The 27,770-nt window shown below is 35.2% G+C and overlaps 3 protein-coding genes across 3 annotated transcripts; all 3 read left to right on the forward strand.

The window, feature by feature from the left end:
* The first annotated feature begins 744 nt into the window (after positions 1–744).
* LOC146161605 (DNA replication factor Cdt1-like) lies at positions 745–7,425 on the forward strand. Its single transcript, XM_083384757.1, has 12 exons — positions 745–1,084; positions 1,297–1,781; positions 1,859–1,918; positions 2,020–2,190; positions 2,378–2,490; positions 3,052–3,200; positions 3,528–3,637; positions 4,018–4,212; positions 4,561–4,728; positions 5,064–5,176; positions 5,493–5,578; positions 7,117–7,425. The coding sequence occupies exons 1-12, from the start codon at positions 817–819 to the stop codon at positions 7,278–7,280; spliced, it is 2,082 nt and encodes a 693-aa protein (XP_083240883.1). The 5' UTR covers positions 745–816; the 3' UTR covers positions 7,281–7,425.
* Positions 7,426–9,332: 1,907 nt separating this feature from the next.
* LOC146161606 (SAP domain-containing ribonucleoprotein-like) lies at positions 9,333–12,360 on the forward strand. Its single transcript, XM_083383470.1, has 2 exons — positions 9,333–9,693; positions 11,434–12,360. The coding sequence occupies exons 1-2, from the start codon at positions 9,415–9,417 to the stop codon at positions 11,836–11,838; spliced, it is 684 nt and encodes a 227-aa protein (XP_083239596.1). The 5' UTR covers positions 9,333–9,414; the 3' UTR covers positions 11,839–12,360.
* Positions 12,361–12,364: 4 nt separating this feature from the next.
* LOC146161607 (nucleolar protein 6-like) lies at positions 12,365–27,764 on the forward strand. The gene is made up of 23 exons (XM_083383469.1): positions 12,365–12,563; positions 12,955–13,071; positions 13,487–13,666; positions 13,927–14,095; positions 14,365–14,493; positions 14,592–14,755; positions 15,278–15,398; positions 15,900–16,045; positions 16,312–16,424; positions 16,548–16,725; positions 17,428–17,553; positions 18,414–18,562; positions 18,735–18,850; positions 19,364–19,491; positions 20,151–20,271; positions 20,886–21,043; positions 21,457–21,620; positions 22,408–22,560; positions 23,567–23,664; positions 24,557–24,771; positions 25,602–25,802; positions 25,951–26,052; positions 26,958–27,764. Exons 1-23 carry the CDS (start codon positions 12,417–12,419, stop codon positions 27,096–27,098), a joined length of 3,336 nt encoding a protein of 1,111 aa, XP_083239595.1. The 5' UTR covers positions 12,365–12,416; the 3' UTR covers positions 27,099–27,764.
* Positions 27,765–27,770: the final 6 nt, after the last annotated feature.

Below are 27,770 nucleotides of genomic sequence, written 5' to 3' on the forward strand. Positions count from 1 at the left end.
TCGGATTTGGATTTTCTATTTTGTTTCAAAGTTCAGGAGCAGGTACAAAATAATGTGAAACCAAAACGCATTTACTGATTTAATATATTTCATAAAAGCACACAATATTTGCATTTGTTTACAGGTTAGGCGCAGCCTTATCAACAGACATAGCTTCCGGCCTAAGTTAAGATTTTAAAAGTAATTTTCAGCTAACTTTATTTTTCCTGTTTTGCATTTTCCCGTGATTTTTTATAAGGGATTAAATCATAAAAAAATACCTAAGAAATTAAATTCAGTTTATAGTTTTACTTGACCCCCCTTGAACCCTAAAGCTAAGCGCATCCTAAGCAAAATAATGTGCTTTGTTTTAACATATAGTTGAATGCATTGATCCTAATAATTTAATGTGTGACATAGCAATGCTATAAGTTTATTACCTCAAATAAAACTTTTATTCTCACTCTAGTTTGGTCTTTTTCCCTGAGTTAAAATAATTAATAATTGAACATTCATTATTTGGTTAGGGCTTTGGTTCAATATTAATATTTTGAATCTGTAATTCTTGTCAATGGCTTTAGCTTTACTTTTATTTTGAAATGATTCATTTTTATTTTTTTTTTAAGTAATGTAATATAGTGCTAGTTGCTACTGAGTTGCAAACTTATTCTCCACTCTTGTGTCTAACTTAAAACTTATAAAAAACAAATGATTTCCTTGTTTTAAACTACTGTTTTTAATCTTTCTACAAGTCTACAGGAAATCGTTGGAGTTTCTTTAATTTTTCCATAGGACAGTTTGTCAATTTAAAAAGGGTTTGACTTTGTGTGCTAAGCAATGGCACAACAAGCAGTGGTAACTGACTATTTTACACGCAAGAGACAGCGATCACAAATTCAAGCTTCAAAGCGAAAGCGCGTTGGGACAATCTCATCAGATGTGACTGTAGAGGGAGAACTATGCAAGGAAAAAAGTCATCTTAAAAACTCTGTTGAAGAAATTAAAATTGTTACTAAAAATAAGACAGTTGCTGAAAAACAAACTCGAGTGACAAGATCAAATGCTCGGAAAACTAAAACTGCACCGGTTCTTAACACTTTGGATGGTAAGAATTAAAAACAAATGTTTTTTGTTATATTATTTTTTGATTTACTTACAACATTTGTATACTCTACTTCGCACTTATAAAGTATAACTATTATACATACATTATAGTAGGTATGATTAAGTATTAATTAATTATCAGAATTACATGTCTGTTTATTAAAATTTTGGGATTATTCAGCAGCAACTTTAATTCTCTGACTTGATTTTCAGAATATATTTCACCAAAATTGGTTAAGCCGCGCAAAACAAAATCCAATAAAGACATTGTATCCTCTAATCCCGCTGTATCAGTAACGACAGCCGCAATTGACGATCACAACATCCCAACGTCGCCTAAACGAAGTCATTGCAAAGATTTGAACATTGAAGTTGGTGAAAAGCGTGGAAGAGTCAGTCCCAAAGAAAAGGGCTACAACTTTGAACCGCCTGAAGCAACGGAGCCAAATGTAGCCTTTGCAGAGAATGGTCCTAAGCTGACAAGAACTGCCCGGAAGCGCTTGGTGTTGCAGGCTGAGAAAGAAGCCTTGCAAAATCACCAGTCTGACATGGTAAACAATAATACTGACGATGGCAATGTTGAAAATAAGAAACCGAATAAAACTGTGCGTTCAAAGAAAGTTTCAAATAAAAAATCCAGTGCCACAGCTGTATCTGATGCCGTACAACTTGCAGAAAAACTTTTGCTTAAAAAGAAGGTATTTTATAAGAGCTAACAATATTTGTTTACATAATGTCAGCGATTTACATTTATTTAATTTTATGTTTTGTTAAGGAATCCAAAGAAACTGTTCAGGAATCTTTAAAGAAACAAGGCAATCTTAAGGATTTGCAGGTATAGTAACTTGTATGAAAGCATTTGTTTTATAACGATTTTTTGCGATATTTTTTCTATCATTGTGCTTTTTTGACATGTTCTGACCTATATTCTTTCAGGATACTTTACTCAAAATGCGTGACCTAAAAAGAAAGACCAAGAAACCCAAAGCAAAGAAACCAGTTGAGGAGAAAAAAGAAATTGTCAAGAAAAAGGAATATGCATATAGCAGACTGCATAGTCTTGCGCAGGAGATTCCTAAAGGCCTTTCCTTGCCTTTTAAATACAAGGTATTCATGACTTTTATACTTTGCTTTTGAATATTTGACTGATAAAATCCAAATAAATATTGGAGTTCACTTAATAATGTAAAAATCAACGATACGGTACAAAATATAAAAAAAAACTATTTTAAAAACACACTCAATAACAATAGCCTGTGGTTTGTTACAAATTTTGAGGTACTTTTTTTTTTAGATTTTACAAGAGATGTTTAGAAGTGCTGACACTGTGATTGGAATGTTATTCAACCGACAGGAAACTGCAACATGGACAAAGGTTCAGCAATCTGTAAAGGACATGATTTGCAAGTATGTTGTTTATTGTACTCTATTAACATATAAACAGCAACAGTGCACATTTTTAACTAGATTAACGCCATGCCATATACCAGGTGTTAGTGCCAGTTCTTGTTAACACTAGCGAGGTGGCCCTAATGCAAAACTAACCTACCATGGTTTGCTGTTTAAAGTAGCGTTTTCCAACTTGTAAGGTAAATTTTCCAGAAATATATAAAGTTTGTAACCATTATTATCGAAAATCTGTAACTCTCGTACATTGTTTAAAAATATTCTTTATTTTATAACAAGTATATGTGCTCACATTCTTTGTTTTTTTATATTACTATGTTTGATAAATTGCTAAATTAGTTTTATTTTGGATTTTGTAATGCTTTTCATCTCTAAAGTTACGTTATTCCATTTGCTTTAAAACTAATTTGGTTATTGAAAACACGAGGACACCTCTAGGATAACCACTGACCTATTTTGACCTAGGTTTAAAATCACTTTTGAAAGTCTGTTAAGTATGTACATTGTACAATGTGTGTTGCCAGGAGTTTATAATGTAAAATTGTTGTCATAAATCTTCAGAAACTTTGAGAAGACTGATGTTGGGAAAATCAAAACAGTCTTTCCTGAGGCATATCTTTATCGACAAGAGAAAGACATTCCAACGTATAGTGACCATGTTAAGTCATCCGACTATCAGCTAACACTGGAACCCATTTTGGATGATGAAGGTAAATAATTACATTTTTATTCGGTTTTAAACTAACGGGGTTGTATAAGATCCATAAATCATAATACAAGTGTAAAATGCATTTTAACATTAAATTTCAAGTCCACTTTTCCCAACTCTTCAATATGTATCTTTGTTTAGAAATTTGGTATTGCTTTGACTATAAAGAGTTCTAACTTTGATTTTAAGTTTAATTTTGGCAAACTTTTACTTATTTAGACTCAGTTAAATCTGTTTTGTAAGATGTCTTATAATGAATATGTAGATATCTACAAATTCCCATTATATATTGTTTTGTTACTAAACCTGTTCGTGTTTTGTCTTTAAGAATGTGATAAGCTTGAAGGCCAGTCACTGAAGTTAACCAGCAGTATGTTGGTGAAAAGAAGACATCATTTCCATCTTGAGCTTCTTAACATTGTCAAGGGACATCACAGGGTATATATTTGGTTTTATAAAGTATTTAACTTACTGTAAATAAGCTTATTTGAATTGAGTGCATTGCATATGTAGACTGAACTACAGGGTCATCATTATATTAAATCGCTTTGAAAAGTTCAAGCCAGCCAAAAATCTGATTTTAGGCATTAGGCACTGCTATGCACTTTATTTTTTCATGCTAACCTTCATACAAATGTTGCAGAAACAAAATTTAAAATGAAAGTTGTGACAATATTTACTTGTTTTATATATTTGCATTACAAAATGTTTTTCATTATTGTTACTTCAAACTCATTGCTTCAATCAGAAACAAAATCTGGGGCTTTGTATATTTGTGTAGGTGTTCTTACTAATAGATTCATCCTTGTGTGACCCAGGCCTTTCTTCATTCCATTGACCCCGAAATAAAAGTTGACGAGGCCAAAATACGTCGCTGGCACCCACAATTTCTTTTGGACCAGGTTCCCGAGGTTCCTACATCTGACTTGCCCTTGGCACCAAATCACGATGCCAAACGATGCCAGTCGGCAAAAGATGTTTTGGACAAAGCTAAAGACAGATTAACAAAGAAGGTAATATTAAAGATTATGTCACTTTTTTTAATTTTTTGCACAGTGAATTTATTAAACGTAAATCTTTGTTGAGAAACCTAACGTTGTTTCTAAAGTATGGATTACCGGCAAAATGTTGTTCAGATTTATGTTTAGGACATAATTGATGAAGTTTGGGTGTGTTACTCAACCATATCCAACGTATTAAAAAACTTGACTTAAGATTGCCAAGTTTGTTAAGAATAAAGAGCTATCTTTTAGGCAACATTATGCGATTATTAAAACTCAAAAACAAATTCGAAAAAGCTCAGTTTAGTTAAAATTCTTAAAAATATATTTTTCAAATAACCAAAACAACCTTTATTCTAGGCTGTCGAAGCACTTAAAAAGGTTGCAGAAAAGTGTGTGCCGACACCAGAGAAGCAAAAGCAAGCACAAAGTCCTGTTGTGGGTGAAGAAAACAACAATGTGACACCAGTAAAGAAACCAACACAAAAATCATCTCTGAAGGGAGTCTCAGGCTCGTTACTGGCCAAAGTAAGAATAATGCATTTGTTTCTACACCGCACTCTAAAAAGGGTTAGAATCTGACAAAACTACAAGGTTTAGGTTTGCTTTACATAACCTACCACTGGTAACAATATTTAGTTTTAAACAGCTTGCTGTGATTTAATTTTACATTTTAATAGATAAACTTGTTTCAATTTGTAAGCTTTAAGGTGTGAGTTTAATGCTCAAAAGAATGTCTTTAATAGGTGGTAATGGTATTATTGTAATTTATAGTTAAACAGTTTTATTGTTTACCCAATACCCAATTCTTTAAAGTAACTGATCAGCATTTTTCGTTTTTACCTATCTGGTTTTGTTTACAGATAAGGGAAAAAGAAGCAGATAAAAAATTGCGCAATATGATACGGTCTGATGAAGATGAGAAGAAGATATCAATGCTAAAAGTCCTGCCTGATCTTGCCAAAGCATTAAGAATGTAAGAACGGTTGCCTAATTAGAATATCAAAGCCCATACAGAAGTAGGTATTCATTTTGAACGTTTCGAATAACTCTTTATTCATTTAACATCTATGTTAAAAATAAAAAAGAGTTATTCGAAACGTTCAAAATGATAGCTACTTCTGTATGGGCTTTGATATTCTTATTACGTCTTACTCCAACCTCCAACCATTATGCTCCAAGGTTGCCTAATGGCTTTACAAAAGTTACCTGGTAACATTACCGCAAACCACCACCAGCCTAGTGTTTGTTTGTCGTTTTATCAAGTGTCTAACGGTAAGGATTTATTTCAGGCTTTTTCTGGCAGAAAAGAAAAGTGCTTTGCCCTTTGATTACGTCACCGGAAAACTTTGTGCAATGAGTTCGACATTCACAGTCGGTAAGGAATTTTCGCTGATTGCTTTCAAATAAAAAAGTCATAATTAAGTATTTTTTTTTTTATGAATTGTCACTATGAACCAGCAAAATTACTCGTTTCAAAAGTCAATATTCGTTCATAATGTTGCACTGAATATGTGATAATAGAAATCACCTAGGCCCTTAAAGATAAAAGTCGACCTTATTTCCTGATCAGTAACAGCAACATACTCCAGAAAAGCTAGCAATTCAGGTCAGACACAATTAGGGATGTTCAAAGTAGAATCCCAAGGTATTCTAGAATAATAGGTTTCGAATCTAGAATAACGAATCCAGAATAACGAATCCTAGTATATTTTTATTAAATTATTTAACCTCGATTTTGTTTGGGGAAGGGATTAATCTTAATCTACCCTACAGGGCCCACAATCACAGCAATAAATCGCCCAAACAATTTGCTAACATGTGTACATTATAATAAAAAAAATCTCCCATATGTTTAACATTCTTAACAACTGTCATTTGAAGCAGTTGTGTAAACTGTAATACGTCAACTGTCCAGGTTGTTGCCAAAACTTATATTTTTGCCAATAGTGAGTAGAATGCAACACTGCACACAGAAGTCTTAAGCAGTTCGGTCCTGAATCTTGGCCTAAAGTTGACCTTAAGTAACCCTATAGCGCATTTTGTGGACGGCCAGAACGTTTTTTTAGGGAAATTGCGCACTCCACACCAGACTTTACACGTTAGTCGCTCGCCCAATAATGCTTGATTGACACTTAATTATTAGACGAACGTTATCGCGAGACGCGGTAATTGGTCGCCCGAAAAAACGCTGACACTGCACTACCAGGTTGCATTTAAAGTAAGCACTATAAATTGGTCGCCGCAGCGACAGGCCAACTTACCACACGCGTTTGTGCAATTAGGCGCAACAATCGGCGCCAAATCATTAAATTATATCGGTTCCAATTACCCGAAATAAACGGCAGAATTGGATTCGAATCCCATCTGGATTCGAATCCAAGGATTCGATATTCTACTTTGAGCATCCCTAGACACAATAAACAGATCTTAAAAGATATATATATTTTTTTACTGACGATGCCTTTGTTGGCAAAATATATATATATCTTTTAAGATCTGTTTATTGTGTCTGACCTGAATTGCTAGCTTTTCTGGAGTATGTTGCTGTTACTGATCAGGAAATAAGGTCGACATTTATCTTGCAAGGGTTAAGGTGATTTCTATTATCAGATATTCAGTGCAACATTATGAACGAATATTTATTTTTGAAACGAGAGACCCTCCACAACTGAAAAAATGCACCAACTTATTTTGGCAGGAACCTAAATTCTCATGTAATTTTAGTAAAATCCAGGGGGTGCTATTCAACCTGAAAACGGCCAATTGGATTAGGTTAATTTTAGAAAGATTTTCGGTTAAATATATTTTGTTCTTTTGTTCTTTAAAGGACTGTTGAGTAGCAAATATATACCCAGAGTAACTAATATGTAGTGGTTAGGATTTTCAGTTTAGGATATAATTTTTTTGTTTCAGGAACTGTTGACGGTCTTATTCACATGCTTGCCAGCAATTCTGGGTCATGGGCGGCGGTTACCACAGTAAGGAAGCAGGAATACGTCAGGATGGACAAAAATGTTGCATTTAACAATGTATTGTCCATATTGGAATCGAAATTAAAGGAGGCCGAAAGATCGTAGCGCAAAATACTTTTTTTTCTTCCTGCATGCAATTAAGTGTTGTCCTCTGTGTTTAATGTTTTATTGGGTAAATAGCAAGACAGGTGTACTGTGTACTCGCGCAGGAGGCATTTCTGCATTTTTTTACTGTTTTATCGTTGTTTTCGTTTTATCACTGCAAGTAGGCAACATAAAAATTGTGCCAATAAAACTATGGATCATTTTTTATAAAGTTGTATTTAAAAAAAGCGTACAACATTTTAGTACTGTCTTACACAGACCTGGTCTGGCTTGTAGAGCAATTTAGCCTGCCCGCGGCTCATTTTCAATAAAACGTTTTTATTTAAAAAATAATCCTTGACATTTTAAACTTTGATTTAAGAATACAGTATGTTATTGAACAATTTAGAACTGCAAGGCGACCTTACGCATTCCTACTCACATTAGCTCGCTGAAACAATAATTTTACAGATTTTAAGAAAAAAAATTTAAACTTCATATTATGTGCAGTTTCAGTTCACGTTTTTTAGCAGATCCTTCAAAAAACATTATTGTTATACTCCCTCCTATAAAAATAATTGCCCACCCCTCGGTCTAACATACTGGAAATGCTATACAACTACGTTGCAAATTCTTGAGTCTTAGACCATCGTGGTTTGCAAAGATAAGGCTTATAGAGAAAAGTATAAAGGGGGTTTATTATAGAATCGTCATACCACTTTATTGTTTTACCAACTCAAGTAAATCACAAACGAAATTCATTTTCAAACACAAAAAGTAAATCGACAACCGGCTACCACTTGATTAAACCAAATAACGATTGTCATAAGCGACCAAAAGCCTTTTGTCTACGCAAGAAATGAGTTTCGATGTGTTCTTCAATATAGTACGGCTTTACAAGAGAAAGCTTGAAGATTTAAATGTGTATTTTTCTAAATCCTTACACTTCTTTTTACTCAAGTACGCACATTCGGTTTACCAATGTTAAATTGAAAAGGCAAATAAGGGAGAGATATGCGTAACGCGTGGCATAATTATGCATGTAATTTTGTAAATAACATTTAACCTATGTGAAAATAAACTTTCAGGCATTGAGTTTGAGAAATCCTCCATGTTGTTTCAATATACAGTTTGAAATGTTTGATCGAAGTATTTAATAAAAATTCTACTCAATTTAATAACACTTATTTATTTCTTTGTTAGTTTTTACGGACTAATAATCTTGTAATTTATATGTTATAGTTTTATGCTTGAAAATTAGTAGAAATAAAATGGCGTCTCATTTCAAACTTTTTTAATCCGTTTGTAGATTGAAACAGAAGCGCGTTCTAACTTTGCACTTAACTTGCACTGTATTGATGTTTTTAGAAACATGGAAAGAATAGTTGTATTGTTTTGTTCAATTGATTTTATTTGTAATATTAGCGCTGGTATAGAATACAGCCACAACGTTGTAACAAATATTAAATCTACGCACAATATTTGGATCAGCGTGCGGATTAGCTTTTTGGATACCAGCTTCAGCGATGAAAGTATAGCCTGCTCGGGGATTTCAGTTGCGCAATTTAAAGCTGCAAAATCGTCTCCCTCGCGTAAAATCTAAAGTTTCCTTTGTTTTGGTGTTGCTGGGTTAAGTATTATTATATTTATTATTTAAATGTGCCCTAAACCATAAGTGTAACTGAAGTAGGATTCCTTTTTTTTCCCAGATTTTTTCACTGCTAAGAAACAGGATTGAAAAATGAAAATTCCAGGGAATCCCGGCAAATTTTTTTGCCATTTCGCTTGGTGTTTTTAAAACGCCAAATAGATTAAAGGCATAAGAGGTTATGACAACTAAAATTTTGCTTTCTTGACCTTCGAGATTGAATGCTTTTCCAGGTGATTTTTCTAAAATTCATGGCTATGGCCAATTAATTTATCTACCTGTCCAGAATGTATCGCATATGCTAACAAGATCAAAAAGTCTAAGTCACCCTGACGATTAACAATACTAGCAAGGGTCATTTATTTGTAAGGACTTTGTTTGCATTGATAAAATTAAACAGACTTATGTTCTTATTTCCAAAGTCTTCACTTTTAAATCTCTAACAAAATTGCAAAAGCTTTGTAATACTTTAAAACAAAAACAAAAAACGCAAGCCAAAACCTCAAGATGGCTGATGAAGAATTCGTGCTCGACCTTAACAAGATGAAGATGGCCGACCTGAAGCGTGAGCTCCAGCTCCGCGGCCAGAAGGTGTCCGGCAACAAACACGACCTGATCCAGCGCCTCCAACAGTATCTGGAGGAGCACGAGGGAGCAGAGGTGGACGATGAAGATGACACTGGAATCTTGGAAGAGGAGGAAGAAGACCTGGATGAGCCCCAGCTGGAGGAGGATGTAAAGCTGGAGGAAGAACCTCCCAAGCAAGAAGAGGAAGAAGAAGCGGAGGTTGTTTTCACAGATTTTTATTAGAAATTAATAGGGATGTTCAAAGTAGAATATCGAATCCTTGGATTCGAATCCAGATGGGATTTGAATCCAATTCTGCCGTTTATTTCGGGTAATTGGAACCGATATAATTTAATGTTTTACCTCGGATTGTTGCGCCTAATTGCACAAACGCGTGTGATAAGTTGGCCTCTCGTTGAGGTAACCAATTTACAGTGCTTGCTTTAAATGTAAAAACGTGCTGGCCGTCCACAAAATGCGCTATAGGGTTACTTAAGGTCAACTTTAGGCCAATATTCAGCGAGGTATGCAGTTATGCGCATTGCGCAGTGTAATTGTCAAGAATTCGTTAAGTCAATAGTAACTTTGTATTCTTTGCAGTACATTATTTGACTGCATTACAGATCTCGTTAGTGAAAAAATAAGCTCTAAGACCCAACAATGCTTGAAAAAACAGGATCGAATTGCTTAAGACTTCTGTGTGCAGTGTTGCATTGTACTCACTATTGGCAAATATATAAGTTTTGGCAACAACCTGGACAGTTGACATATTACAGTTTACACAACTGCTTCAAATGACAGTTGTTAAGAATGTTAAACATATGGGAGATTTTTTTTATTTTAATGTACACATGTTAGAAAATTGTTTGGGCGATTTATTGCTGTGATTGTGGGCCCTGTAGGGTAGATTAAGATTAATCTCTTCCCCAAACAAAATCGAGGTTAAATATTTAAAATAATTTAATAAAAATATACTAGGATTCGCTATTCTGGATTCGTTATTCTAGATTCGAAACCTAATTATTCTAGAATACCTTGGGATTCTACTTTGAAGATCCCTAAAAATTAACCAATATCACTTTTCTGGACTGATACTGATACCCGATTTATAACAACTTTGTCAACCGATACCGATTTTTTTATGTAGATAATAGGGAAATGTTCAAAACTTGAATTACTAAATAATGAAATCCAAATAACATTTTATTATATATACCTTTATTAATTATTCATCTATTTTTTGCACGTTAACTTAGCGTGATGCTAAAAGCCAATTTTTTGAGAAAAAAATATGTTGTTTGTTGTACAGCAAAAAATTGTTCTCATAATTTCATACTAAAATGTCCGCCAAAGTATCAGCCTACATTTACTGATACCAATATAACGGTAGAAGTTAAATATCAGGCGATATTATCAGTATATATACCAATACATCGGTCTATCTCTAAATTTTATGAATAACTGGATTATATCAGATCTAAATTTGTATTTTAACTTCTAATGAATTTATTTTAGAAAATGGGATATTAGCAATAATTTTCGGTTTAATATTTTTGAACTGCATCTCATTGCACTGTTCGCTGAGATCTCTGAATCATGTTTTTTTACAAACCTGAGGTTTGGACTTCCATGACACAGCAAATGTTTTTAGAAATTGAGGTGTACATACAATTTTTTTTTATAAATTAATGGCCACAGAATGTAGACTGGCATATATGTGAAGTTTTCCAACTTTTTGCTTCATAACCTTGACAACACTACATTTTGCAATTAAATTGGGTTTATTTCTCCATAGTGCTTGACATATTTTGCAATGGTGGTAAGCCTTAATTTTTCAAATACTTAAACTTTATAAAGCCTCTAGTGAAATATAAAACGTTTAAAACCCGGAGTAGCTTGCTCAGTTAAAGGCTGCTAATAGAATTTGTCTTTAGCTTATAACACTGGCGTTTTTTTCAGGAACCTGCAGTTGAAGAAACCAAGGACGCCACAGCGGCAACAGTTGCTGAACTCAAGCCAACTAAAAGCATGACTGACGAGGAACGCAAAGCTGCCAGGGCTAAAAAGTTTGGCCTCAAAGCTAATGAGTTATCCAATGCTGACAGACTTGCCCATCGCTCCAAGCGATTTGGGGGCAGCGTTAAGTCTGATACTCCGACCGGAGCGGACACAGAGAAGTTGAAATCCCGTGCCGAGAGGTTTGGCGTTGTCGTGTCCGAGACTCTGTCAAAAACTGACGAGGAAGAAAAAAAGAGAAAGCGCCAGCAGCGCTTTGGTCCAAGTGCAGGTGGCGGTGGACTGTCTGGCGATGTTGATGAAAAGAAACGCAAGAGGGCTGAACGTTTTGGCATCACTGTAGCCTAACTGCCCCAAATGTGCACAAATATTATGGCTGTTAATCAGGGTCTGCACATTACAATGAAGCCATTCAACATTCTTCCTTGCTGTTTGCATTGTACTAAATGCAAGGTTAAAGCATGTGGTGTTTAGTTTTTCTAGTTTGAAAATAGAGTTTGTTGCTATTCAACAATCTCTGATGCTGACAAACATTTTTTGCAATATTTTCAAGTACATGTGTACTGTCATACGTCTTGATAAGTGTAGAATTAAAATAGCACTTGTCATATACTCTTGGGTAAGGTCAGCATTGTAATTTTATTCTTGTTGGTTTGCTTCTTTAACTGATTGCACCCTCCCTGATATGTTATTTTAAGGTGATATAAATAGATAAAATTTTATGGTGATGTTGGCTGGTTGAGCATTTTGACTTTTCTGCAATTCAACAATTTTAAATACTTCTCTTTAATTATAATTGGCCAGTATACATGGAACAAGCCTTTTTGTGTAAGTTTAAACCTTCACTCCAATGTATTTTGCTTTTCTTAGGTTAGGTTTGGTTGTGTTTTTCTTAGCGCGAGATTTGTTAAAGCAATATTAGGGAGATGCCTGATGTTGTAATGGCTGAACCCGATGGACCACCACCTGCAAAGCTTTCAAGAAGTGAGCTTTACAAGCCACCCACAAATGAGGAACTTGCGGATTTACACGAAACGGAGATGCTCTTCCATTCAAATCTAGTCAAACTTCAGGTAAAAAATTATTTGAATACCGAATTAGAGCATTTTTTTTATTTTAGCATACAAACAGATTGGGATTTAAAGTCAAGGACTTTGTCTTCTATGCCTATATTTTTTTATCAACAGTGAACATTCTACTGTTTTTTATTTCAGATGTAAGTTTTTAGAAATTTACACTTGAGAAAGCAACCATTGATTCACATTTGAAAAAATGGTTGCTTTCTAAAGTGTAAATTTATAAAAACTTACATCTGAAATAAAATGTTTTCTCATAATATTTACAGTGATAAAATATATATAGTTAAAGTTCCTTGACAAGACTGTGCTTTATTTCTAAAGATGCAATTATTTACTTTTATTACTGTAATATCTTATTCTTATATATATACGTATTTTTTTTAAGATTGCTGAAACATTAAATGAGGTTTCAATAAGTGAGCAAAAAAGAAAGCAAGTTGATGGGATCCTTCATTCCATCCATGATGCAATTATGAAAATACCTGCTACAGAGTCAGCTTTGGTAAGTTCAAGTCTGTATTTCTGTATTAATATTTAACTCCAATTGCTAGTAAGTAGCAGGGAGTCAAACTTGAAACTAGGGACTCTATACAGTTAGTTTTATAAGTAAAATATGTGCATGCTAATTATCAAATTCAGAACAGACAAGTCTTCAAATTGTAAAAGGTGGATAGCATAGTCTGAAATGTTTTTACTCCGGTTATATGTGTGGTTGAGTTTTATGATACTCCTGTGAGTCAATTGATGTACAGTTGTACACCAACATCAGTTTGTGTTGTTTTAAATGGACTTCCGCAGACCTGGTAAGGTCTGAGATAATGTTTTTTACTTTTTCTCTGTAGGTGTTGGTCAAATCGTGTAGTCAACTAAAAGGACAAGTTTAAATAAAGTAATTAAACGCTTTGTCTGATTTGCAGTTGCAAAAACCCACATGGCTTGACACATCTGTTGTTCTGCCCTTTGTACGACAACCAATAAAAGTAAAGGGGAATATGCCCTTTCTTCCTCCAAGTGAAATCAAGGTGGTGGGAAGTTACCAGCTTGACACGACTCTAAAGCAAAACCTGAATGTGGATCTGCTGCTAATTATGCCTAAGGTTTGTTGGCTATAATCATCTAAACATTGTTTCCTATCCTATAAATGATTTTTTTATGTTTGTTTAATTGTCAAGCAAGTTAACATTAAAACCTGCTGTCAGGATTTTTTTTGCCTAATAAAAAAAGTCATTCACCAAATTTTGCTAGTTGTTAGGACTATAAAAGTAATATATATGGCATTCATTTCTAATTAGTACAGTAACCTAGTGTTGTATTTTGTGCCAGATAATAAAACTTTAGTTTGTAAACAAAATTCAAGGACTGCTTTCAAGCGAAAGACCACCTGAACCAGCGTTATTTGAGAAAACATGCTCTCTACCTCACCCATGTGGCCGCCAACCTGTCAAGTAACTCCCTTATTGAAAACGTTCAGTTTTCTTACTTCATGGATGACACCCTGAAACCAATTGTAATGCTGACCCCAGCAGGTAAATAAGTAGTAAGATTGACAGGTGTTTGTATTCAGAATAGAAAGACCCATTATTTGCTCAAATAATTCATTTTTAGATCTTTATTATCTAGTTTGATTATTAACTTAAAACTTTTTTTAAATAAAATTTTCTAACACACCTATTAGCAGTTTCTAACCCCTATTTGATCAGCAACAGCCTCTGTCAAAAACTATTAAATTAATTTGCTCCACTCCAGCTGAAAACTTTGGGGGAACAAATGTATATGTTAAAATATAACTTAATAGGCAATCTTCAGAAGAGTCTGACAATAAGACTTCATGCTGGTCCTGGGGAAGAATGCCTTAAGATTGATCGCTTTGCTCCATCAAAAAGCAACTTGAGATTAAGCTGGTTTTTCGGCTCAACGGAAAAAGGCAAGTGTTTTCCTTTACGGATTTGAAAAAATCTTACTTATTAAGTCAAAAGTTATTTAGGCCTATATATTTATCTTATTTGAATGTTTATGTTTTAGATGAGAGCTTTTGTCCATCTCCACATTACAACAGCTGTATTATGATGGACCTGCTGATGGAATCACATTTGTATTTCTTGTACGATACAGCCAATGATTTTCGAGCATTTAAAGACGCAGTTAGACTGCTCAAAGTGTGGCTACACCAACGTAGTCTTGACCAGGTAACTTATGATCCTGCCTTGACAAGAGGTAGCTCAACACTGGTAAAAAGCTGTTTTTTTCGCAATCTAATTTTTATCAGTTCTGTTATTTTTGTTTACTTTATTAAAAAAAAATGGGCGCAGATGGACAAAATTTTGCATATAAGTCAAAAAACAGTTCAAAGGTAAAATGCCCAAAAAAGTGTCTAAATTCGGCAGGTTAGGTAATTTGTACACATTTCTAACTTTGGTTAATTAAAGATTGGGTACTAAAGGTATTAAATTTTAATATGCTTGCAAAACACAGAACTTATTAAAATTTTGGAAGGCTTTTGCGTTTTTGTAAAAGTAAAGTGCACAGTCTAGCACAAGTGCCGAAAAATTTGCCCTTTTGCTCAAAAACAAATTGCGCTTAGCGGGAATGCTGTATCATCTGTATGTATACCTGATTACCTGTATAAGTTGTCTTATTAATTGATAAATCTATTTGTTGTGAGTTTTGCATATATATATTTAATGCTGTTTGATTTATTTTAATTGTAGGGTTATGGAAGTTTTAACGGATTTCTGATGTCTATGCTCCTTTCCTATTTGTTGCACATTAACAAAATCAGTAAATTGATGAGCAGCTATCAAATTGTACGCAACACCTTTCAGTATTTGGGTATGTTACTTACTGTGTAGCTAAAATGTTTATGTTTTAAAATACAGTTTACATCAATTGCTTGTATAAATTTTAACACCATGAATATAAAAACATAGATTCCCAAAATCACACTGAAAATTTCATGCAATATTTAGTTTAGCTTGCAGTAAAAATAATATACTGTAAAATAAATTATGTTATGGATCTCACAACTAAAATATCTTCCTTGATTTTGCTTTAAGATATGCACATTAATAAATTATGTATTGTTAGTTGTCCACCAGACTGGGGTTAAGGGCCCCAAACACCTGCTTTTAGAATTTGTATTACAACATTTTGCCATAAGTTTTACTACAAGCATTCAACAGCATTCACGGTTAAGAAGGCAACTTGGATAGGTTGCCTAAACTTAGAAAAGAAATATATGTACACGAAACACTATTTTGATTAATATTAGGCCTGGTAACACCAGTAGTCCAGTATGTATATTTTTAGTATTGATTTTTGATTGTATTTTAGCTATTAGCGATTGGACTGGGGAAGGTGTCGCATTTGACAAATCTGAAGATTATTCCCTTTTTCACCAACATTATGAAGTTGTATTTATGGATCCGACAGGAAAGCTGAATCTTTGTGCAAACATGTCATCCCTTATGTATAAGCAGGTAAAGTCTTCTAGATAATTAAGTTGATAATTACTAATAACTCAACACCCAGTTGATTTATGGTAGCTGTAGTTTATGTAATTACCTAAGTTGAAATGTCCTAAACAGCAAACAAAATTTAATTGATCCCAACCTTCCTTATTGCATGACTTAGTATACATATTTTATGAATTAAGTTCTATTTATAAAATATGTATTATACATAAAAGGTGTATTTTGATTTAATATTTTTTTGGTTCCTTAAACGTTTTGTATTGTTTGTGTAGGTGTGTCATGAGGCCAAACTTTCCTTAGATGCGTTGGATAGCAAGAATTGTGGATTTGCGCCTGTTTTTATGCAACCTGTCAAATTTGCGGAGAAGTTTGACCAAATTGTTGAGTATGCAGCAGTCTATCTATACTGTTTTTTGGACCTGTATATTTGTATTTTTTTTAACATTTTTATTCAAATTAGCATTAATAAAATATTATTTTACCTAGCTTGGTTGTAAATTTGTTTTAGACTTGGCAAAATTGGTGCAGTTAAAAAAGTAGTGGAAAAGTTGGGACTACAATCGACCGTGATGGACCAAGGGGGAAACTGCCTTACAACTGTGTTTCCATATTTTGCTAAACTATTGAGCAAAGGTCTTGGAAATAGAGTGCACCAACTAGGTGTTCTGATGCACTCTTTCAACTCGGTAAATCAGGCATTAAAAAGACTGTATTCTGATTTACTGTTTATAAATAGAGCACATTTTTTTTGCTGAATGTACAAATATTATGGATCATTGCAGTGTTACATAAAGATAATATTACATTTCAAAGATGAACTATCGCAAATAAAGTAAAGTATTCGTGAGAATGATAAGTAAAGACTAAAGATTTCCAAACTTATTAAAAGTCCGGCTAAAATTGTTTTAGTATTTATAATTCAAGTGCAAAATCTTATGTTGACTGAAATATGTCGCGCAATGTAAACTTGAAATTATATACAATAAATTAACAGTTTCTGGTATTACGACAAACGCTGCTAACATCGAATGCACAAACCTCTGTTCGTTTGGAAACAATTAAGCGTATGTAAAACAACTATAGCATATCCTTAAACGGAAACGTGCGAAACACTCTTGCATTCTACGTAATGTTATTAAGTCCTTGTCCAATACAAAATCAAATCCTTGTCTTATTAATATACCGTCGTTCCAGTTTTTACCACCCCATTGTGTTTACTCGATTTTTGGCAGTTAAGAAGCATTCTTGTGTTCAATGTCTAAAAAATCGTGATTTTACACCAAGCCAATATAAAACCTAAAGCTTAACCTGGCATTATTTTTTCGAGCTGTATTTGTTCGGACAGTTCAAGTCTCTCGCGAGTTCTAATATTTTGATTTTATTGTCAGTGGAATATCGGCGAGAGTCCGCCTACGTGGAAAGAAGTGTCCCAAGGAATTTCGTTTGGTTTGATTCTCAACAGAACGAACTCGTCCGAGGTGTTGGAGAGGGGACCATCAGCCGACTCAGCTGAGGTACATACACGCCTATTGGGCTTATATAGCAAATCTGGTGCGCATTTGCTTTTAAAATATATATGCCTGACTGCCTATCACAGTGGTTTGCAAACTGGGATCCGTGGTCCTTTTGGAGTCCGCTAGACAATTTCCTTGGATCGCGAAGCACCTAACAAAAAATCAACACGACGCTCCTGAAGAAGAAATTTTTTTGTGCAATACAATTTTTAGGCAACTTACTTTGCCAAATCAAGCCTAACAAACACAATAATAATAACTATGCCGTGCTTAATCCTCAAAGAAGCTAGTGCACCCGACCCATTGATACCATTAAAAACAATGTGTTATTTTGTGTTTATTTGTGTATATTTTTAAGAAGACGAAGACCGTGAACAATTTTAAAAAATGCCAGGGGCCGTTGCGTAATTTTTTAAAAAAAGTTTGAGAACCACTGGCCTATCATGTTATGTGCAATATCCATTTTTCTCCTTTTGCTTAAGTCGATTAAATTTTAAACAAATTATGCGCATTCGTTCTTTTACGCATTGACATTATGCCTATATAACTAATATTGTGTTTAGTTTATAGTCTCAACTCAGACATGACATTCACTTTTAATATAAATGCCTGTCTGCTCAACCGTGTTTTCTAATAACCTGAGTTAAGAACATTAACCGTGTACTTTATTTCGGTATTTTTTTTAAAATCATTGCCTTACTTAATAAAAACCTTTATTAAACCTTACAACAAATATTATTTTTGATTGCTTTATTTTGCTTCTTAAATGCGGATGTAGAAAATTACATATTGAAGTGTTTTCAGATAATCAGGTGTAGAATAAATATATGAAATTATAAAATTTTTGTTTAATTTTTCAGGCCTCTGGTTTCCGCGAATTTTGGGGAGAAAAGTCGGAGCTGAGAAGATTTAAAGATGGAGCGATTTGCGAAGCGGTCGTTTGGAACTGTTCCAATTCTGCGGAAAAGCGGGAAATTCCCATGCAAATATGCAAATATTTATTAAAAAAGTAATAACAAGAGTTCTAATTTTGCGAAAAATAGAAAATTCATTCATAAATATACAAACATTTATTAAATGATTAATGGAAAATGTTGCAATTTAAAATATTTTCGTGTTTTTATGGAAGTTAGTTTGCAATATTACTTTTTATATCTGATACATTGTATTTGTTTTCCCAGGCACTGCGACATTTCACAATCCGCACTTGTAACGCATTCTTCCAAGTTCGACGATTTTATAAGTATTCCGAGAAAAGTTTTGAAAAGTGGAACAGAAATTGGATTTGTTGGAACAGGTTTTGCATTGAATTATAGTTCATGCTTTTTTAATTAACAAAATAATACTTATTATAAACTTAGACTAGAATTAAATTAAATGTTTAAGCGACACGTATGGTAGATGCCAGTGTTTGTAAATTTTGAAAATAATCAAGTCCCAGTCAAGTCGTTATTAGAATAAGTCCATTCCAAGTCGTCCTTGTCCTAAAAATTAAATGGTATTCCATTTCAATTGGTAAACTCGTCCCGATTATGATCAATTACTCAACTAAAAAATAACACAAAACGGTGTCTATAGCCAGCAGATTATAACCTAATTTGTCCAAAGACTATGTTAAGTCAAGTCATTTTAAAAGATGGCTTAAGTGCACTAAAGTCAAGTCAATGACTTTAGTCATTGCAACAATCGTAGATACCGTCGCTTAAAGATTTGAGTTTTTTTAAATTGTTAACTTTTTCTTGTACACTGCTTGTTTTAAACAGTAGCATATATTAGAAACCGTATTTTTACAGCTAACCTTGGTTTTCAGGCGACGAAATAAACTTGGAGGTCGTTCTCTCCTACAACGAACTCTGCCTTAAATTGCGCAACTTGAAGTCGCTTCCCCTGTCAATCACAAATCTGCAAGGAATTTCGCCAGTACTCAGATACACGGAGGTACTTCTTGGCGTTGTTTTCAATGCAAACTACTGTACGTCCTTCTACATATCACCGATGCTTGCATGTCCAATTTTCCCAGTATTCGTTCAACATGATAGCGGAATATTTCCTATAAATTTGACATACTTTATTTTGGCGTCGCTTGCTCTATAGACAGATTAAAACTGATTATACCTACCGGCCTACATTTGTTGCTTTCGGCAATGCTTATTTGCCTACCAACCAGCAGATTGCGTACTGACTCTAATGTAGTATAGAAGTATAGAACATCGTCATTTGAAATTCATATTTCGCCGATGTGCTTATTTAAAATCTATTGTCTTGCATTACATAAAGCAACACAATGCCATAACATCGTTAGGTTTAGAAAAATTATTACTCGGAAAGTGCATTTATAGTATTCGACATCGACAGTTTAATAAAGTTATTGTCTTTTACGTGTTGATAAACACCGTTTTTTAATTTAAGTGTAAAATATTTCAATAATAAATCTCACATCCTTTAAACCCCAGCTAGTCACTTGACTTTGGATTTAAATGTTAGATAAAAAAATCCTGTTTTATTTTCTGCTAAAGCCAATATCCAACCGTTACCGCCTCCATAGTGTTAATCATTATTCCAATAATTGCCGTGGTAATCAACTCACTCGTATTCAGGTGTTTCCCCCGTGTCGATGCCAGATCAACGATCGGAACCCTTCGATTATTATTTCTGGGAACACGCTTCAGGTTCCTGTACCGGCCAAAAAGTGCCCCTCTTTTGTTGCGCCCATTGAGAGTAAGTTTCATATATTTAATTATTTTTTAGATGTTATTTACCAAATGTAAAGCACAAAGTTACCGATTATATATATGCGTTATGCGTTTGTAAAAGATACAGGGTTACTGAAGCGGCATCACATTATATTTTTTGTTTCTTGACTTGCGCACGACTTAAGTTTTGGAACTAAGTTAAACATTGAAAGTTTGGTCATTTTGTCATACATTGAAAATATAGCCAAACGCGTAAATTGTATCCTACCCTTAAACTTATTTTTTGAAAGTGAATTGTTAGCGAAGTTTTAATGGTCGCTTTTAAAAAACGAAAAACATGTTTGTTTTAATACGTTGATATGCCGTGCGTACTAACAGCAATGATATTTTCGTCTGATCATTTGTTAATTATAAACAACACTTAATATGTTTTCTCTAAAGGTCTTGTAAGTTTAATAAAAACATTACTACACTTAATTTACCATGGATTTATAACAGTAACATCGGCCACAGTCAAAAAGTTTTTCAGTCACAGCTAAAAGTTAAGTTTTATTCTGCAGATTGCTACAGTCCTTTCCCAAATATACCTACACACATATAAAGGTCTTTGAACGATAACGGTTCTTTCTATTTCTTCAGTAATTTGCCACATGGAGGGTAGCGGTAAGTGGCCACAAGAGGCGCAAGCACTTCGCCGACTGAAGGCAGCCTTCCACCTCGCAATGTCGGATGAGCTGAAGCGACAGTTCCCCGAACTGGCGTGCGTTCCATCGCAGAGTCACATCGACGTTATGATGGTAAGTAAAAAAAAGTGGTTACCAGTTACCACCATAAACATAATACTGCTGGATTGCGTATTTTTTATCTCTTTAAATCCCCACTTTAACTGCTTTCAAACAAGGATGCTTACTATTTTTGACAAAGTTAGTGTTTTTTTATGTATTTGAAAGACAAGGAAGCATAAGAAATGACTAAAAAATTAAAAAATAAATTGAAAAATTCTAGGAAAAAGAAAGCTTGAAACCAAAAGTACTACTTTCGTTCCAAAACCTTGATCCCAAGAAACGAGTTACATATTTTGAAAGTCAGTAGTTTGGCAACCACGCGTGTTCGTGCTTGTGCTATGCACCAGTACAGCGATGTAGGCCACACAGCATTTCCATACCTCACCCTACTTACCACGATACTTGACCCTTTTGTTTGTTCGCAGAACGGCTTCGTGTTCCGAGTGTGCATCGCTTACCAGCGCGAGGTAAACGTCCTGCAAACGCACAAAACACCCGATGGAATGGTGAAGATAGGAAACACCCCGGAGTCACTGGCACTTGCCAAACGCACCGTACATCTGCCGCAGCTTGCCAGCGCACTTCACGGGTTGGTTTGACACTTTTTTGTTTTAAATTTCGTTGAGCCGCTTAGCGTTGTTTTTGTCGGTTGGGTTTTGTCGGCAAAACAGAGATTTACTATACGCGTGACTGATGGGACCTTTTGGAACAAGTGCCGCTTAGCGTTGTTTTGTCGGTTGGTCCGTTAAGATTTTCGGTTCACAACCTTCGCGTCCGTTTAACATGCTTGTTCCAAAGGTCCCATTAGTCGCGCGTAAAGTAAATCTCTGTTTTGTTTGGTTTGGTGGCTTACCAGTGGTTCACCTGGTTAAATCAGTTATTCGTCGCATTTTCTTGTTAACCGTTGAAGATATAAAGGCCTAGTAAAAAGTACACATAAGGGCTGGAAAGTTTTTACGAGCGGCCATAAGCGTTTGGGTCGCCCGAGAAAAATCAAGGTAAATCGAATTAGAAATCGGTGCGCCAATGACCCTCATTCGCGTGAAGGTCCATAAACTTTTGCTTTCACTTTCCAACAAACGTCAACGGGAGAACAACGGCTTTCTTTATCACCTTTATGAGTTCGATTTAAGCAGTGGTATTTAGGTACACTATGCACGGATCCGAAATGTAGCTTAATAAAAAGTTACTCAAAATAGTAAGAATTGCGTTCCACCTTTTATAAGTGAGCTATGAACAAGTGCGTATCAAAACATCTTTATCATGATATTTCGATGTATTCGATCTTTTTAGCTTTGAGATTCATCATCAAGCTACAGTGGTAGTTATAGTTAACGTAAAAACGTTTTTTTCTGACGCTACCTTATGCTTTACAGCTTACGACAGCGGCACGCCTCCTTCGGCGAAACTTGTCGACTCGCCAAGCGTTGGATCAACTCTCACCTTCTCTCGCGTCACATCAGTACAGAAGCACTCGAGCTCGTGGTGGCATCGCTCTTCACAAATCCCTTTCCCTACACCGAACCAGGGTTAGTACCGGGGCCGGGGTGTCCTATATTGTCTAATGTATAAAGTGGTAGGAGCGGTACTCGTTCGATACTACAATAGGGTGTATCTTTATAGAATCCAAAACCATCGGGCGGCAGGTTTTAGCCAGTCGATCACTGCTCCGCTGACGCGTATATTAACAAGTAAAACTCATAGTTAAAAACATGAGTAAAAACAGGATCAGATGTGTTGTTTAAAGGAAAATATATTTCGCCAAGTGGCATCATCAGTTCCTGTAAGAGTACAAATAAATAAATAAACTCATAGCGCAGCCATCAACAAACCAATAAAAGTAAACAATAAAATATTAAAAAAAAAATATATAAGGGTTGTGTAAACTTTCTGAGCACACCTTTGAAGTTTGTAAACATTCATTAGGATTTAAATGATCTAATGTTCACAAGGACAAAAGGAATGTATTTTTGCTTCTATACATAAATATTGAATAATGAATATTTTTAAAAATTTTACGATTTTCGCCTTGCCTTTAAACTGATGTCTACCCGGAACAACCAATAAATTGTGTACAGTTTTCTTCAGTGGTTCTTAACCTTTGGCAACCTGTCGAACCCCTATGCTATTGTGCAAGCTTTCGTCGAACCCCAAATTTTCGCTCAGTATTCGTTCCTTTCTTCTAGCAGCTAAAACTGGGCATAATCAAATTATAAACTTGTTGTTATAGAGGTTAAATTAGCCAAACTTTTAATTTATAACGTTACATGACACCTTGGCGCAAAAACGAGATTCGAATTTAGCTTGAAATAAAAGCATTTATGCTCCAGAGGACGTCCTCGCTGAACCCTTGAAACCGCTGCGTCGAACCCCAAGGGTTCAATCGAACCCTAGTTAAGAACCACTGGTTTACACTATTGTCATTATTTTATCCTTTTATTTGAAAACTGAAATAATTTATACAATTGCATGCTGTATTACCTGCAATTCATTTGACAAGTTTAATCAACATAATTTGTATTTTTATTGTCGCAGCTCCGGTCAGTCCGGGTTCTTGAGGTTTCTCCGTTTTTGGACGACGTTTGATTTCGCTGCTTCTCCTTTAGTTGTCGACATTAACAACGATATGAGTGGTAAGCATTCTTATTAAAGATCGTTTCTATAGGATAATGCTTATCAATTGCGAGTATTGTGTAAGTTCAGACCTTTTTGACACTGTTTTAACGGAGGTTTGAAATTATTTCCGTTATGTAAGGTAATAACTCTGTGTTGAGTTGTGATAAACACGGGCATTTTATAGACCGATTAGCACAAAGCAATGGTTCTTTATATTTTTTACTACGATCCCTTGAGTAACTCTCCTGTTCGCGGTTCAAAAATTTTACTGAATTTGTATCTGCGTTTCCTAGAAATAATTACTTATTTTATTGTTGTTTATTTCCGGGCCAATTCAAAGTACAGTGGTTCTTACACCTTTTTGTCTTGTGGACGCCATAATATCCTTTCTTTGAATTAATGATGGACCCTTTTTGTTTGTTTTATTTTTTTAACAAGGAAAAATTACCAAAAATACGTTACAAATAACGGTAATATTTAATCAGTTCTTTTACAATATACTGACTTAGTATGCTGTTAAATGATTTATTAATCTAAAACTCATTTGTTAGGTGTGTTCTGGCTATTAAAACTTATACGTTGATCTATTTAAAAGATTTTATCCCAACCGCTTCAAACTTTTACATACGGATCACAGTTTGAGAACAACTATTTAAACTCTTTGATGATTTAGTCGTATTTGTTTTATTGAAATACTGAAAACAAGCGGCGTGTTGACAATTTGTTAGTTTAAGTTAACGAAACCGTGCTTCGTGAGAGTAAGAATAAAAAAACAGTGAAAACAAGTGAGACACAAGCGCATAAAGTAAAGGCGATAGACGACAGACGATCAAACAGTTCCACAGGCGCACGTTCTATTCTAAATATATCATATTTCCAATCAGCTTCCACCAAACTTATTTTAACCAGGGTCCGACGTCGATGCGATACTGACCGGCTTCAAGCAGCACCGCCAGACCCTTCCTCCCCTCGCCATTATGACGTCACAAGACCGCACTCACTCGATGTGGACGTCACAGAGTCCTGGTCACGTTATACTGCGGCGATTGCGCGATCTGGCAAGGCTGTCACTCCAAAACGCCGAAAGCCGTTTTGCGCTTAACGGGACGGACGAAAAATTAGCGGTGATTTTTTCAGGCCTTTTAAAATGTATTTATTTTTCTCACGGCTAAATTTATCGCGAATAGATAAGTTTTTCCAGTTTGAGGGCCGCGACACACCGGTAGGTCTCGCGACGAGTTTTAGTGTTAGTCGAAGCTTCCTATGAAATAACTTGTATTGAAACTTTGAACTTGATGAAGCAGCCAAAAATATTTCCTTTACAAATGCAATTAGTTTTACGGAGCATGCATCAATATATTACGGTGGCCAGAACCAAGGTTTGCCCCCAGCAGGCAAAAAGCCCCAATGAGAAGTGAGCAATATAAGCATGAATACACTGCAAGATAATGCAAGATAGGCCTTCACCAGTTTTATGCCAGTGTTACATCTGTAATACTTGTATTTTGTGGCCTTGCTGTTCAAAAGTCAAACTAAACGGACGCCCGGAAATACCCCTAATCTCAGTGAATACGTGCCGAATCTGAGTAGGGGAATTTTTTCGATATTTATTTACTTCAAAGCGTGAAAGGTCACGAATAGCTTTATAAGTTTTAGGGTTTCGCAATACAAAAGTTTGGAACCTCCAGCCGAGCAATGGTTTTTAAAATAAGCCCATGGGGTTTACAGGAACATTTTGCAGTGGTATGATTTTGTTTTTAAGTTATAAGCACGCATACTATAGAATTAAGTTTGTGGTTTAACTGCAGGTCCGATTATTTATCACTGCATTTGGTATTAACTTGCTGTAGGTCCATTTTGTTTTTTTAGTACCTTTGACTTTCCAAAGCCCGGAAAACAACCCCCAGCCCTGAGTTTATGAAAAGCGCCCTAAAAAGTTTTTGTAACTTCACAGGTGATTTTCACTCCTTCTCTCGGCGCTTACGATGTCGTAATTCGTTTAAAAGCGCGCTGGTTGCCAAGGCGACACGAGCAGAGCGCCAAATCGCACGCGGGCGCCGCCAAGAAGGAATGCGATTTCTATGAGGAGCAGTCTTCTAAAGTTCTGCCTGTGGTCGGTTTTGACCCGGTTCAATTCTACCTCGACGATCTTGAGGTTGATTTAAAAATATTTAAATTCAAAAATCAGATTTAAATTGTTTCTAAACAACATTTACATAATCTCTCCTAACGGTAACATGCTATCTTACTGAACCGCAAATCAATCTAGGAATATATTTTTAACGCCATATCATCCTAACCAGGATTCATTCGGAGATCTTGCCCTGTTCTTTCATGACGTAAACGGCGGTGACGTCATAGGAGTTCTGTGGCGACCTAACGCCTTTAGTCCCAAACCCTTCAAAGTAAGTATCACTTTGTTTAGTAATTATCACTATAAGTCTATGTTAAACTGTGCATTTACAAAACTTATCGACTACTTTGTCAAATAAACAGCAATACTAAATTTTGCTCTTGCGTTTAAATGCAGTGCAAATCAAGATTACTTTACAATGTTAGGTTTTTAGGTGCATTGTGAATTCCGTTTAGGCTCAAGAGTAGTAAGCTGGCAAAGCGGAATTCGCCATTGATGATAGAATGGTCTTTGAATGTAATTTTAAGTTACGAAATCATTGAGTTTAATACAAGTGAAAGATTTGCCATGCTTTTGAACATTTTAAAATGATCTGCATTTTTTTCAACCGCCATAAATTCCCTGATCTTACATTGCATTTGCGATATAAACAGCTTCGGCATTTATGCCGTAATTTAAAGGCCATTGAGGCCCACCGACCCCATACTGTTGGAAAGTATTAACATTCTAAAAAATTGTTATCTTGCGAAAAATTAGACTGGCATCAAAATGACTTGTTCTTATGACATACACCTACATTGTTTTGTTAATTAAACTGGTGGCAAATTGAGCATATTATATTTTCTGCGTATGATATCCTTAGTTTTGGGTGTATGGCATGACCCACTGATTTGACGCACTTTTTTTTAATTTGGCAAATGTTATTTTAAACACCTTGGCGCTATTTAGTTTGACATAAGTTTTTTTTATTTTATTTAAAAGTATTTATTTCGATTCTTTTAAATTTGACAGAAGTATGTTTTGACTTCTCCACTAATGAAATTGACAAAAACATCAAATTCTTCCCCGTCATTTGAAAACCTTTCGCTGATATAGCCCAGCCATTCGGTCATTCCCCCCAAACGTATAGCGCGCCCAACACGACACCAACCACCCTTTCGTATGTCGTCTGACCAGATCGCCACAGCGTCTCGCATTGAATTAACCGAGGACGGAAAATGCGCGCCCAATGTCCGAGCTATCTTGGAGGACTTTAAAGCGCTCGGATGCGGCCTGGTCGAGTCTATTCAGGTCGACACGGAAAAGTGGAAGTTCTAACGGAAAACAAATCACACCAACATCCTGTTTCGTTCCCCACTGCCAATAAATAGCCCGCACTGCTACGGGCCTGTCGATTCTTATTGTTCGTCGTGCTTTTTTTAGTAGAACCTATGACCGAAACGTATTGGGGGTGGATTCGGTGCATTGCTGCCTTCCTGTTTCGTTTTGCCTCAAAGTTTAGGTTTTCCTCGCTCATTCGTCGCCTAAGGTCTTTGTAATTGTTTTTCTGCTAGGATATATTTTACATGGAAAGCGATCTTTTAAAGTTTACTTTTTACATATCTTGAAGTTTTACTGCAGAACGCTGCACTCCTCATGCGGGGGGCCCCTTCAACCATTGCCTGGCGTCGTATTTTTAAGGTTAGCTGTTCCCCAGGCGAGGTTTGCCACTGCTTTGCTCGGCAGGCAGACGAAAATGCTTTCTTGATTGCAGTCTGTAGATAACGCGTCACTATTGATAAAACCATGTGGTGCGTTTACTTAAAAACGAACCTATTTTACATAGGTCTAGTTGGCCAATTAAAGAAAATATCACTTCACAAATAATGAAAACTAACAAAGCCTTTTAACAAAAGTGCAGTTAAGCCATGTGTGCAGCCTTCAAAAATATTAAACTGTTGTAGGTAATGTGTTGGCGAAAATTACTGAAGATAGCAATAGCATAACATT

The sequence above is a fragment of the Ascidiella aspersa genome, chromosome 3 (assembly GCF_963924565.1).
Source record: "Ascidiella aspersa chromosome 3, kaAscAspe10.2, whole genome shotgun sequence".
NCBI classification, from domain to species: Eukaryota; Metazoa; Chordata; class Ascidiacea; order Phlebobranchia; family Ascidiidae; genus Ascidiella; species Ascidiella aspersa.

Coding starts and splice junctions, on each gene's coding strand:
- LOC146161605 (XM_083384757.1), top strand. CDS start 817: ATGGCACAACAAGCAGTGGTAACTGACTATTTTACACGCAAGAGACAG. Junction 1,919..2,019: donor GCAATCTTAAGGATTTGCAG/GTATAGTAACTT, acceptor ATATTCTTTCAG/GATACTTTACTCAAAATGCG. Junction 4,213..4,560: donor AAGACAGATTAACAAAGAAG/GTAATATTAAAG, acceptor CCTTTATTCTAG/GCTGTCGAAGCACTTAAAAA.
- LOC146161606 (XM_083383470.1), top strand. CDS start 9,415: ATGGCTGATGAAGAATTCGTGCTCGACCTTAACAAGATGAAGATGGCC. Junction 9,694..11,433: donor AAGAGGAAGAAGAAGCGGAG/GTTGTTTTCACA, acceptor CGTTTTTTTCAG/GAACCTGCAGTTGAAGAAAC.
- LOC146161607 (XM_083383469.1), top strand. CDS start 12,417: ATGCCTGATGTTGTAATGGCTGAACCCGATGGACCACCACCTGCAAAG. Junction 14,096..14,364: donor TGTAATGCTGACCCCAGCAG/GTAAATAAGTAG, acceptor ATAACTTAATAG/GCAATCTTCAGAAGAGTCTG. Junction 20,272..20,885: donor TTTTGTTGCGCCCATTGAGA/GTAAGTTTCATA, acceptor CTATTTCTTCAG/TAATTTGCCACATGGAGGGT.